Source organism: Eurosta solidaginis, chromosome 1, assembly GCF_040869045.1.
Source record: "Eurosta solidaginis isolate ZX-2024a chromosome 1, ASM4086904v1, whole genome shotgun sequence".
Classification (NCBI taxonomy): Eukaryota; Metazoa; Arthropoda; class Insecta; order Diptera; family Tephritidae; genus Eurosta; species Eurosta solidaginis.
In genome coordinates this window covers 53,618,580-53,632,124 of record NC_090319.1, presented here as the reverse complement: position 1 = coordinate 53,632,124, position 13,545 = coordinate 53,618,580, and the positions used below count along the sequence as shown (strand labels likewise).

Below are 13,545 nucleotides of genomic sequence, written 5' to 3'. Positions count from 1 at the left end.
TCCATTGAGTTAGTTATGTAATAGATTGTTGAACTGTTGTAAGCAAAATGGCCTTTCTAGTTATCACGCGATTGCAGCACGGTGAAAGGGAGCACAGAGAAATGCGCATGCGAAGCAGTAGCGATTAAATTATTAGATGGCCTTTCCCTACGTGACGTTATGCCTAACGGCGGTCCCACGTTGTGTAGACACTTAAGCAGGATTAGCCTGGTATCATTGGGCCTCTTGAGTGCAGTGCGCTGCAATATAGAAAGGGACACAAAAAAGATAGAGATTAGAATAATGAGCATAAAACATTTAAATCGGTTGTAAATTACAAGCGCATTTTTTTCTCGATTTAGTTTTTTTGATGAGGTGACATGAAGTCAAGGGCCAAAGGTCTTCTTATCTCAGAAAAGACCTCTTTGGGCCAGCTTTTTATAAATTTTTTTCATTGAATAAGACCAAAATATGAGAAAGAGAGCGAGGTGCTGTGATCATTTCATATCGTCGACTTTATTTTACCTTGTGGCCATTTAAAGTTGCCATAAGACTAATTGATGTTATGGCCGTTGAGCTTATGTCACCTCTCCGTTTTTATTTTACTTTATATCTTAGATACTATTTTATTAAAATTATACTTTCATTATTCATTATTGAATTAATAGTTCTGAATTTTAATATTCTATTTTAGGCGCATGAGGAGAATTTGCGCGCGAAAAAGGATTCTTGACATTTTGCTGTACCAAAGGTATTCAAAGAATATTTACTTAAATTTCTGGAACCGATAACAAATCATCCGGCAAATGTACGTATACAGAAAACACTCACCGATGCGACACACCATAATTTCTTGGGATAGCAGGAAGTGACAAACAATGGAAGGGTGAATGGGAACGGAAATCGTAGATTATCATATCGCGGCCTATTTTTATACAATACTTAATAAAAGTAAATAACTAAATAAGACAATTAAAACTAGTGAACAAAAAAATAAAATAAAATGTTGTATATAAAAGAAATTCCAAATATAACTTTTAAGTAAATGGGTAAATAATGCAGCTACATTGAAAATTTACCTGAGATTCGTAAATTGTACATATCGACAAAAAAGAAAAATATGTGCATATAATTATTAAATACAAAATTGAACTAAAAATGTAAAACGAGACAATAATTAATGCAACACAAAGAAAAATAGAATCAAGCTTAAAAAGAACAAAAAAAAATAAAAAAAAAGAAAAATAAAAAAAAAAAAAATTATCATACCCCAAATTTGGGCGTGTGCAATAGCAAATTGAGTTGTTGTAAAGCTCACCGTAGAAGAATTTTATACTATGTATGTACTTAGTGAATATTTATTATTTAGTTAATGAATTTTGTCACAAAAGCTCGTTGCTTTAGTTAAATAATTATTTTTATTAGGTTTTATTTTTTAGAATAATAAGAAAAATTATAAAATGAAAAAAAAAATACAATAATAACAGATTTACCTCATTTAATACTTAAATATTTGTTTTAAAATGTTTTGATTTTATATATTAAAATAAAATAATCAAACTTTGTGTGAATATAAAATTAAACGCAAGTTTTATAAAAGTAGTTATATACTTAAATGTGTTCCAAACCTCCGATGACAATATTAGGGCATTAAAAATAATATTTGTATGTTACACATTTTGCTTTTTTTTTTTAACGTGGGAGAATTTCGTCTAATTAAACCACAGAAAGGTATTATGCATTAAATTCTCAACTCCACTATTTTCTAAGTTGAACTTTCCACGACACCAATACTTATACCTATTTAACACAATGAACGAAACAGAGAAACATTGCAGTCGAATAGAGTTGGATTTTTTAGTTCAATGAAAGGATTAGTTCACTTCTAGTTCGTTCAGTCCCTTGAACTAGTTCTTTTGGCTCTTAGTTCGGTCACCTAACTGAACTATTGTTCAACCAATTGAAATAGTTCAATTCGGAAGCCAAATCTACTCACTCCCTGATTTAAACATCATATATGCTGCCAGCAAAACTTATGGAAATTCAGCAGTACCTACTTGCATTAAATTATGTTTTCTTCATGACTTTCTTTAATGTGCTTCCACATTTCCCTTCGCTTTGGCATCTGAAACAAATCATTATGTATTAGGCACACATTTTTCTAGTTAAATTTTTGAAAGCAAAATGCAAACACTATTACATTTAAAATACTGAACTTCTAAAATAAATTGTAAAACTTCACAAAATGACGATATGGCGGTAAACATCGCGAAATTCGATAAGCTGTTTTAATTTTGACAAAAAAGTGAGTTCCCATACATTTTGCAATTTTAATTTGCAAAGTTACCAGATAAAAGTTTAGTTTACTTTACTGAACGAACTAGCAAACTAGTTCAATTAAAAGATCTAGTTCTCTCGTTGTTTAGTTCAATAGATCACCAAGCCTATAGTCGATCATTGACACAGATATGGCACGCGACCGCGCCTTTTCGGTATCGATAACAAGTTTTCTTGAAAAATTTAGATAGTCATACACTTTCTCAAACTCAGCGATGCATGGTTAGGTTAGGTTAAAAGTGCGTGCGTGGGGATTTGCCACACTTCCACCCGGAGTATGTTTTGTCCATTACGAGTACTGGGTGGTGGCACATTCGTTCAATCATATTACTTTCTAATGGCCCTCAACGATTCATTCGCTTTCTCTGACTAACTTAAGTAGGAGTGAAGGTTCAGGAACAAGCTCATTTGAGGTATAAGCCCAACCATCTCTGGAACGTTTTAATATGACCGCATTGAATATTTTAGGCCATAGCATGGTTGTCCATCACTGATCGTATAATACTCTAACGAATTTCGGGAAACTCCGCTTATTTGAAACCTTCTGCTTACGTTCGAATCGCGGAACTGTTGAATAAATCACTCCATTATCCTGTATTGCAAAATGGTCTTTATTAGACTAATATGGGATTAGTACAATTATACTTCACTTCGCAACTAATAGCGTGTTTAAATCAAACCGATTCCTCATTCCTCAGCTTGCGCTGCTCTTATACTCTCTGTTGCCTCGTCAACATATTTCTCCAAAGGTCTAGACGTTTCACCTTCTCTAATCTACCGCTTGGTTACCAGAGTTATACATGTATATTTGTAGTTTATGCGTTTCTCATAGTCATATGCGTGTGTATGTGTGAGCAACTACTTCGGTTGATGACCACAAGCGTGTGCGTGAAATATCTCTTCGTTGCCTCTATATATGTGTGTAAATGATGATTGATGTGTTCATGTATATACGAGTGGCTGCTTCATGTTTTTTTATTGTTGCGTGATTATTTATTTAGTATCAACTTACTTACTTAATTGGCGCTTAACCATCTAAACGTTTATGGCCGTCCAACAAGGCGCTCCAGTCGCTCCTTCGCTCCGCCAACCGGCGCCAATTGGTCACACCAAGGGAGTTTAAATCGTTTTCCACCTGGTCCATCCAACGGAGTGGGCCGCCCTCTACATCTGCTTCCATAGGCGGGTTCCGATAGAAACTTATCAGCTTAGTGATGCTAATATTCGTCACAATACCATAAGGGCCCAGTTCTAATTTTTCATTGAAATCATAGGAAACAGACTAAATATACAGTTGGCTCACTTGTTTAATGACGTTACTGATTTGCCTAGATTGTGTGGTATCTTCAGCTTTACCATATTGCATCAAAAATAAATTTTTGACAAAAACGAGACTAGGCCGGTTTACACGCTAAGCTGACTATGACTGGGTTTATCAGTGCCAGTTTAAACTCCAGTTAAAGTTGACTAGAGTTTAATCTTGCCACTTTGTTCGATAACTTAAAATTTTGCTGCCCATCTCAGCTTAGGCGACCGAAGTGGCAGGGTTAAAATTTAGTCAACTCTAACTGAAGTTTAAACTCGCACTAAAACCGCACCTAAATACAAAATTTCGCGCCTAAAAGTATGTAATATTTCTACGTTTGTTCAGTGTCAAGTTAGGCCCGGTTTTTCAATACAAATTCAACTCAATCTGTCAGTTAAACTACGCTTAAACATATTCTCAGTTTTTCAGTCTACTTTAACTGAAGTTTAAACTGAGCTTAAGCGACCGAAGTGGCAGGGTTAAACTCTAGTTAACCTATCGGTGATTTGCGTTCGTTCGAAATGGCGGCGAATATACCCAACAAGCATTTGGGCTTGAGTACCATTAGAGCTCATGTTGATAACTCGCATGCCTCTAAAATCTCAAGAGTTGTTTCGAAACAGTGGCCCAACTTGAGAATCAGATCATACTCAGCAAAAGAGGGAATTTTTTATAAAGCGAAAAATTCTATTACTTAAGTTTAATAGTAAATAATTTATTTTTGATTAATTACGCTTCATGACTGCTATCAATCAGGTGTTCATTTCTCACAATAAATATGTAGCTGTTGCCTTTGGTGGTACCACCTTTTTTTCAACTTTACCTTAACTCGATATCCAATGCAGGATATCAACTGGAGAAACGTGTTGAATATTCAATTGATAATTGATGATTGTACATTATTTAAAATATCTCAAAGGTTGAATAATAATTTGAAAATGCTAATAACGTTAGAGACGCGAAAACTATAATTTTTACAAAAATTTCTCAAAGGTTGGATGGGGATTGGAGAATAAAGTGGGATATCTACTTGAGAACTATCTGGTTTAAGAATAACTAGATAATGATGTTGGATATCACCTCCGGAACTAAATATATACCACGCTGGAGAAATATCAAAATCCAGCTGTTGTCGTATCTACAAATTATCTAGATAATAAAAAACCAATGTTGCTGTACAAAAAAGCATACCTCAAAGACGGCCTTAAACTGTGACTGAAAAAGTGCTCAGTACTTAGTCTAACTGGAGTTTAAATTTGACTAGAGTTTCAGCTTAACTTAACCAACTACAAAAACTGGGCCTTAGTAGTTTACTAGGGGTTGAATTGTTGTACGGTGGGACATTTGGTCAGTTTGGGTGGTTAAAATTTAAAAACCTATTCTTCATAAACATTTTTCCAGTTCTACCGCCTTTTTATGGTAAAACTCCTAACTTAGTTTTCTTTATGAAATACAAATGCCAGACCTTTTTTATCTGTCACTGATATATATAAAAAAAGCACACAGACGCAATTTGATTAATGTAACCGAATGTTTGCATTACAACACCATGTAGAGAGAAATTTACGTAGATTTGTTATGTAATACATTATTTTAAGCATTGACAGTTTTAAAATTTGAAAACATTTTCAGTTTTGACTCGGTTATCATACCGAATTGTGGTTCCGAAAAAACTGGTGCTTAATCTCTGCTCTCTCAGTTTGTTAATGTATTTATAAATGTACATTGCTTTAAGAATTGTAATGCATTTGGACATGAAATTAGTTAACTAAATATGTTATGTTATTTTCGGTTTAGTGTTCATTATACTAGATATACATAATTAAAAAAAAAAAAAAAAAAATTTTGCTGAGACCATAAACCAGACATTCATTCTTCCATTTAACTCTGATCATATCAGTACTAAGAATACGACATATATATAGGCATAAATACTAACAAACGTAAATATTAGAATAAATATTTATAAAATAATACTTAATTTAATAAAATAGACATATTAATGTAGAAAGATGAAAATTAAAAAAAGATATAAACGAAAATTAATTATACAGTGCAAGTAAAAGAAAAAATGTATACGCAAGAACCAACATAACTACACAAAAACTTGTGTTTCTACATACATACATACATCACAAGCTAAATATTAAAACTATTTATTTAAATAATAGAATATTAAATTGGCACCTTAAAATATAAACGTTGACAAGTTGTCACTGGGGTGTAAGATCGATCGCCAGTCAAAAGCTCGATCCAGGTACTCGCCAACATCAGAGATTCATTCTGAAATTAACGATATAAAAACTTTTTTGTTCAAAGACACAACATGTTAAAATATCTATAATATAAAAATTATGTCGCTGAATTGTGAAATAAGCGCGATTCTTGAGCACGGTTGGACCGATTTCGCTAATTATTTTTTGGAATATTCCTTGAGGTACGAGGGTTGTTCTTAGGAAGGGAAAAATTCTAAAAATTGTCTAAAACCTCTACTCTTGTAGTAATAAATCATAAAACTTTGGTTTACACAGCTATAAATTCAAAACTGATGGATCGATTGGAATATTTCTTCTTTGCAATAAAACTTTGAAATATTTACCTTCGTTCTGCATAAAAAAATACTTGATTCCTTTCTTATATCAGCAAAATTATTTAAACAAAAGTAAAATGTTTACCAAAAAATGCAGTGCGTGTGGTTGTTCGCTGTCAAATGTGCGCGCAAATTGCTTTTGGGTGAGGTATGATGCGACACATACTTACATATATAGCATTCGCTGCTACCTATTTCGGGCGTAGGCTTATGGGTATGTATGGATGCATGTATGTATTTTCATTTTATATCAGGTTGACATATGTATGTACATATTTATGCGGGTTGCCTAGTTAATGCAACATAAATGGTAAAGATCTAATGAACATCTAATGAAAAATACTCTTTGGTTACAAATTATAAACAAAAGTTCTATATTTTGGTATTTTTGTATGTACATATGTATATGCTATAGTCTATGCACTGAGGAGTCTTAATTCTCCAATATATTTTGTATGCCAATTTGTATGCTGATCGTAAAGACAAAATGACTGAGCGTTAATTTTTTATATTTTTTCATGGCAGCCCTAAATGTGTTTTTTCACGAATTTTGTTATTGAAATTTGTTCGTAATCTGTGCTCATAGCGAATTAATTTTATCATCACAAAAGTTTTATTTTTTAAACAGATTTAAATAACCCGAACGAAAAGATTACAAGTGATCAATATTTTTCGTAAATAAAGTTTAAATTATCGTGTACATTTACCAAAATAGGTGCAAAGGTGTTCAGTGAGCTTTTCTGAAAGGAAAGAAAAGAAAGGGAAGTAAAGAAGAGGAAAGGAAATAAAAGGAAACAAAAAGAAACTGAGAATCAGATCGAGTTAGATGAAGATATGCAGATAGAGATAGATGGAGCGGAGGAGTAAGGAGAGGGAAAGAGAGAAAGGCAGAGAGATTAGTGAATAAAAGGATAGAAAGTAAGAATAAAAACTTCCTAAAAGTTATGCAGATATATCAAAGTTAGGGTAGAACAAAGTCTGCCGTGTCTGTTAGTCCATAATAAAAAAAAAAAAAAAAAAAATAAGTCGCTGCTAAGCGCATGACTCGAGGACGGTTGAGCCGATTTATTTCTTTTTTTTAGAATATTCCGTGAAGTACGAGGGTGATTCTTGCGGAGAGAAAAATTCTTTCCACGAAGTGGACCAGAGACCGATCCATTCGAATGATTTCTATTCACGGTTTGATTTGCTTGAAACTTAGTATATATGTAGGTAGACCTTTGCCTAGATTATTATTTACGAAACTTTTTTTCCGGAAAGTGGAGCTGGCATTTGCCTAGATTCGTATTCATGAAACTTCGGGCCAGGGACTGATATATTCGAAGAATTTCTCTTCATAGTTCGATTTGCTTGAAATTTGGTATATAGGTAGCCCTTTGCCTAGGTTAGGAATTAGGTTTCTTTTTTTCGGGAAGTGGACCAGGGACCGATTGCTGGGGGTGAGATAAGAGTTAAAAACTTCTTAAGAGATGTGCATATAGACCAAGGTTAGGGAAGAACAACGTCTGCGTGGTCTGCCAGTATATTAATAAAAATAAATTAAGGACAATACGAGAAGTCCAAAGTGTATTTAACAAAGTGTGATTGAATTAAACGGTTTTATTGAAAACAATACTTACATTAAGTAATAATAATACTAAAAGATAGAAAATAATTAGGTAAGTCCTAGGTACTAGTCATTACACTCCTCATCAAACTAGGGCGTTGATCAGACAATTAAATAAAATTGTTGGTCGCGTGAAATTCCTAGAAATGTGAGGCGTAGCATAACCTGATTAAGGTTCAGCTGGTCTTACTTATGATTATCAATAGAAATTTGACGCGTCCAACAATTTTATTTAATTGTCTGATCAACGCCCTAGTTTTATGAGGAGTGTAATGACTAGTACCTAGGACTTACCTAATTATTTTCTATCTTTTAGTATTATTATTACTTAATGTAAGTATTGTTTTCAATAAACCCGTTTAACTTAAAACTTTTTTTTTTAATTATTTTATTTGAATTTCACTTCCAACATTTTAAGTTATGTGCCCCAAAGTATTTTGACGTCACTTTTCCCGGGAATTGAATTTTATTACTGAAATTTCACTTCCAACATTTTAACGTATGTGCTCCAAAGTATTTTGATGTCACTTCTACCGGACTGTATGTAATATTTGTTCAATGAACCAAATCGGACAGACAAGTATGAGTTTTTTGAATATCTCAATTCTTGCGGCACCTAGCGTGAATTTTTTTACAAAAGCGGTTTCTATTTCTGTATGTCATGTATGCTTTCCAAGTATGACCCAAATCGGACCCCAAATACGATTTTGTTGATTATCGGCGATTTTTTCATATGCCTCTTTCTATTCATGTACATATATAATATGTATTCCAAATATGAACCAAATAGGACGTCTTTTTTAATATCTCGATCCTTGCGCCACCTGGCCGCGATTTTTTTAATATGCCTCTTTCTTTCCATGTATGTAATATGCGTTCCAAAATGAGCCAAATCGGACCCCAAATACAATTTTTTGACTATCTCGATCCTTGCGCCACCTGGCGGCGATTTTTTCCTATGTCGCTTTCTATCCATATATGTAATATCTGTTCCAAATATCAGACATATCGGACCCCAAGTACAGTTTTTTGTCTATCTCGATCCTTGCGCTACCTGGCGGCGATTTTTTCATATATCGCTTTCTGTTCATGTATGTAATATGTGTTCCAAATATGAGCCAAATCGGATCTCAAATACAATTTTTTCACTATCTCAATCCTTACGTCACCTGGCGGCGGTTTTTTTCATATGCCTCTTTCTATTCATATATGTAATATGTGTTTCAAATATGAGCCAAATCGGACCACAAATACGATTTTTTTTAATATCTCGATCCTTGCGCCACCTAGGTCGCTTTCATTCCAAGTTTTAAGTGTGCAGGATTTCGCGAAATTACCTATATTTCAATTACAAAATTCGTAAGGCTGGCTACAAAGAGTAAATCTAAATAAAAGCGTTTAAAAAAGCAAAAAAATATGGTGCGATTTCCATAAAATGTGGTACATGGTAACATCCATGACCAGCTTATTATTATTTTAGAAACCTACTGGGAAAGGAACCACGGATCAACCCCTTCCAAATAATCTTATCTATGGGGTTGTAGAAACCGTATTAATGTTGCCATTCGCTTGAGATTAGCCTACCTTAAAATTTGAGAACTGTTTGGATCAACAGCCAACCTGTTCCAAAAAAATTAAATTAGGGTGCGACTAGCTTGCTTGACTAGCTTATTATTAGAGAAGCTTTTATTTCTGAACATTGAACCATAGACCGACCTATTCGAAAAACTCTTATTAATATTGCGATTTTCTAAAACTTTAGTACAGGGGTTCCTCTTCGACAAGCTTAATATCTTGGGCCCTTTCTTTTCGGCAAGTGGACCAGGGTCCGACCAATTTGTTCGCGGTTTGTTTGAAATTTATTATTTATACATGAAATTTATTATTTATGAAGTCTTGTAAGGGGTCATAGAATGTGTTTTCACAATATGGGTAATAAATTGGATGTGGAACATTTTACTTTTTTGTTTTGCAGAACCTGCAATATGGCAAATGTCTCTGTCTACTGGGAGAGTATATACATCGCAGGGAGAAATATCATCGGGCAGGGAAACTCCTCGAAAATGAATGCATTTTTTAAAATTGTGCCTACGTTAGTTGCACATAAATTTGTATGGATTTATAAAAACGAAGTCTGATGGGTACTCTATACTATATGCTACGCTGCAGATGGCCGGTGGAACGATTATAGACGGACTTTCTTTGAGGGTTGTATAAAACTGAACCACGTCCCGCAATCTTGGAGAACAGCTCAAGTAGTCTTCATACCGAAAGCGGGAAAAGCCAGCCATCTGCACCCGAAAGACTACAGACCTATTAGTTTGACATCTTTTCTACTCAAAATCCTAGGGAGATTAATAGATGTGTATTTAAAATCAAAAATGAACCAGGAATTATTCTCTTCGGCACGACATGCTTATGCCAAAGACAAGTCAGTCGATACTGCATTGCATCGGGTGGTTATGAATATAGAGAAGGCCCTTTTTTTTTTTTTTTTTTTTTTTTGCGGGGAGGCTGAAAAATGCCTAATGCACCATAATTGCTGCCGTCGCAGTAACCGTGTGTCCGTAGACTAAAAAACAGCCCCGTTCTGGAACCGTCGCCCACCCCGGCACCACTTTCGCATTACTTCAGGGTGGCGTTCCATATTTCTCATTTTTAAGAGCCTACTGTTGTCTCTGCGTCCAGGTTCCCGCTATTTGCTCTGAGTGTCCATTTAATCGCCACTGCTTCGCATGCGCATTTCTCTGCGCTTCCTCTCAGCATCCATCAGGCGTGTCATTACTATAAATGCCATTTTGCTCACTGCAGTCCAGCATTCTTTCCTGCTGCACATATGTGAAACTAAATTTCTCGTGGTAGGTTCCTCCCCAAAGACTCCATGCAAGGTGAGTCTTTCTTCGTGGAAACGGGGGCAGTAGAACATGACGTGTTCTGCGTTTTATAACTCTGTGGTACACATTGGGCAATGAGGATCTTCCTCTATCCTACGCTTCCATAAATACTCTTTGAAACCGCCATGTCCACTCATTATCTGCGTCAGATGGTAGTTCAGTTCGCCGTGCTTCCGCTCATTCCATTGAGCTACGTTCCAAACTAGTGTGAAAGTCCAACGCCCTTTACTCGAGGCCTCCCACGAGGCCCTGGAACACTAGGAATATGCCCTAGGTGTTTTTCTGGACATTGCTGGAGCTTTCAACAATGTCTCGAAAAAAGCAATCACGGACAGTCTGAACTCGATTCAAGTTCATCCGGCTTTAGCAAATTGGATCGCCTCCATGTTAAGCTGCAGAACGATCACCTCGCAATGGGGTTTGCGCGAGGCAACGAAATCTGTAAACAGAGGAACGCCGCAGGGTGCGTTTTTAATACCAATGCTATGGACGCTGGTTAAAAACCAATTGCTTAGGTGGTTCGACGGAGGGCCAGTCAAACTTACGGCATATGCAGATAACGTTTCTGTCATCATAAGCGGCAGATGCCCAAACTGCTCTCTGATGGATCAGGCACTTCGGGATGTACATGCCTGGGCATGTAGAGTCGGGTTGATCGCCAACGCGGAAAAAACCGACGTAGTATTATTTACTAGGAAGTATAAGGTCCATAATTGGACTAAGAGGGGTAACCCGCAAGGAAAATATAGCACAAAGTATCTAGGAGTTATACTAGACAGTAAGTTGTAAGTTGTGAGCTAAGAAAGCCTCCACGGCACTCCATGCATGCAAGAGGATACTAGGATGCACGTGGGGCCTATCACCCAAACTCTCTCACTGGGTATTTACGGCAATTGTCAAACCCATACTTCACTATGGCGTTCCTGTTTGGTGGACAGCCACACAAAAAAGGAACGAATGCCAAAAAACTTGAGAGGGTATGCAGAGTATCAATGATTAGCACAACGGGAGCCTTAAAAACTACCCCGACAGTAGCATTGCATGCCATACTACACATCCCGCCTGCAGACCTTACGGCCAAAAACATCGCGTTAGCAACAGCAACAAGGGCAGCTTGAGTGCAGACCTTATGGCCCCACCAGTATAGCGCCATCTAATATCGGGCAACGGAATATAGGGTTCCGTGCCTGAGCTACGAAAGAAATATTGGGCCACAATTGAGGCGGAGGGTTGGTGCCGGGTGAAGAAATGGCAGAACATACTATACACGTGTATACGTATGGTTTCAAATTAATGGAAGGGGTTGGGTCTGCTGTTTACTTTGTCGACCAGAAATAAGTCAATCCTACAGGCTGTCAGATTACTGCAGCGTTTTTCAGGCCAAAATTATAGCAGTAAAGAAAGCAGCAGCAATTCTGGAAGAAGCGTGCTTAAGCTGCAGTCGCGTCAATTTATATATCGATAGTCAGGCTGGGATTAAGGCAATAATCGCACACAGTACTTCATCAAGAAGTGTTCTGGAATGCAAAGAAGCATTGGAAAAACTTCGCTTAGGCCGGACTATACATCTTTAATTGGTTCCCGGTCATAAAGGGATAGAAGGTAAGGAAAAGGCCGATGAGTTGACAAAGGAGAGTGCAACACTGGCTGAGTCGACGATAGACGTCCCAATCCGTTTGGGAGAAATCAAAAGGAGACAGGAGTTGCATAGGATTCATCAAGCAGGAAAGGAGTGGACAACAGCGCGGGGCCGCAAAATTTCTAAGATCATGTGCAAAACCTTAGACTCACAAAGTGGCTCATATCGCTGGAGAGAGAGGATTTAAGTCTCACGGGCATACTGACTGGACACTGCCTTCTGGCGTGCCATGCTTATAAGTTAGGCATCGTCAGTAACAACAGCAAGTGTAGGAAGTGTGAGCTGCAGGATGAAACGGTTGAGCACATTCTGTGTTCATGTCCTGCGCTCGCCAGGTCAAGGCCCCAGCTATTAAGGGCGGCAGAGTTGCCAGATCTCGAGGCACTAATTAAGCTGGGTCCCAGAAAACTGCTAGTATTTGCCAAGAGGACGGAGTTATTATATAACTTCCGTTTGGTCGTCAAAGAAATTCTGGTAACACTATGGACACATTCAGTCTATGTGAGGTATTTATTGACCGGCCTGTTCAACCTAACCTAACTGTAAACTATATACTAAAAAAATTACTTACATATCTAAGATATTTTTTTAAATCTTAAAACTCTCCGAATTTTCCACATCACTTAGAGCTAGACATCCACTATCGATCCACAAACATAATGTACTACACAGAACAGCTTATAACCGTATGTCCACAATATAAAAATGAGCATTTACAAAGACAAACGCAATTAATTAACACTTAAATGCAGAAAAAGTAGTCACAGTTAATATGTTGAGTGTAATATACAAACAAACAAAATTTAATTCTAAATATATTTATTGTACTACATATGCATGTATATGTAAATAATTGTAACTAAATTATAGATATTTTGAGAAATAGCTGAAACAAAGAAACAATAATAAATAGACTAGTAAAGGAAAAAACAAAAAAAAAAATATTTTAAAAGTTAAAACATTTATGGAACTCACAAGAAAGAAACTTGAAGGCCGTTAATCTAAAAAAAAAAAACTTAAAACTATTACATTGCTTCTAAAAAGAACTTTATTGGTTGTTAATAGTTATAGATATATATTACAAATATTATATATTTACTTTATTTAGATAAGCTATATGTATGCAACTAAAATAATTATATTAATGCTTTCTATATTGAGCTTTAAGCTACTAATTGTTGCATAGGTAATTTT

General features: G+C 35.9%; 1 protein-coding gene across 1 annotated transcript in view; it reads left to right on the top strand.

Annotated features, from left to right (window-relative positions):
- LOC137253407 (probable multidrug resistance-associated protein lethal(2)03659) overlaps nt 1-3,617 on the top strand; it is a 76,591-nt gene extending 72,974 nt beyond the window's left edge. The window contains exon 11 of the mRNA XM_067790282.1: nt 674-3,617. Within this exon, the coding sequence (XP_067646383.1) occupies nt 674-712 (39 nt within the window). The 3' untranslated portion in view covers nt 713-3,617. The remainder of the gene's footprint in view (nt 1-673) is intronic.
- Nucleotides 3,618-13,545: the final 9,928 nt, after the last annotated feature.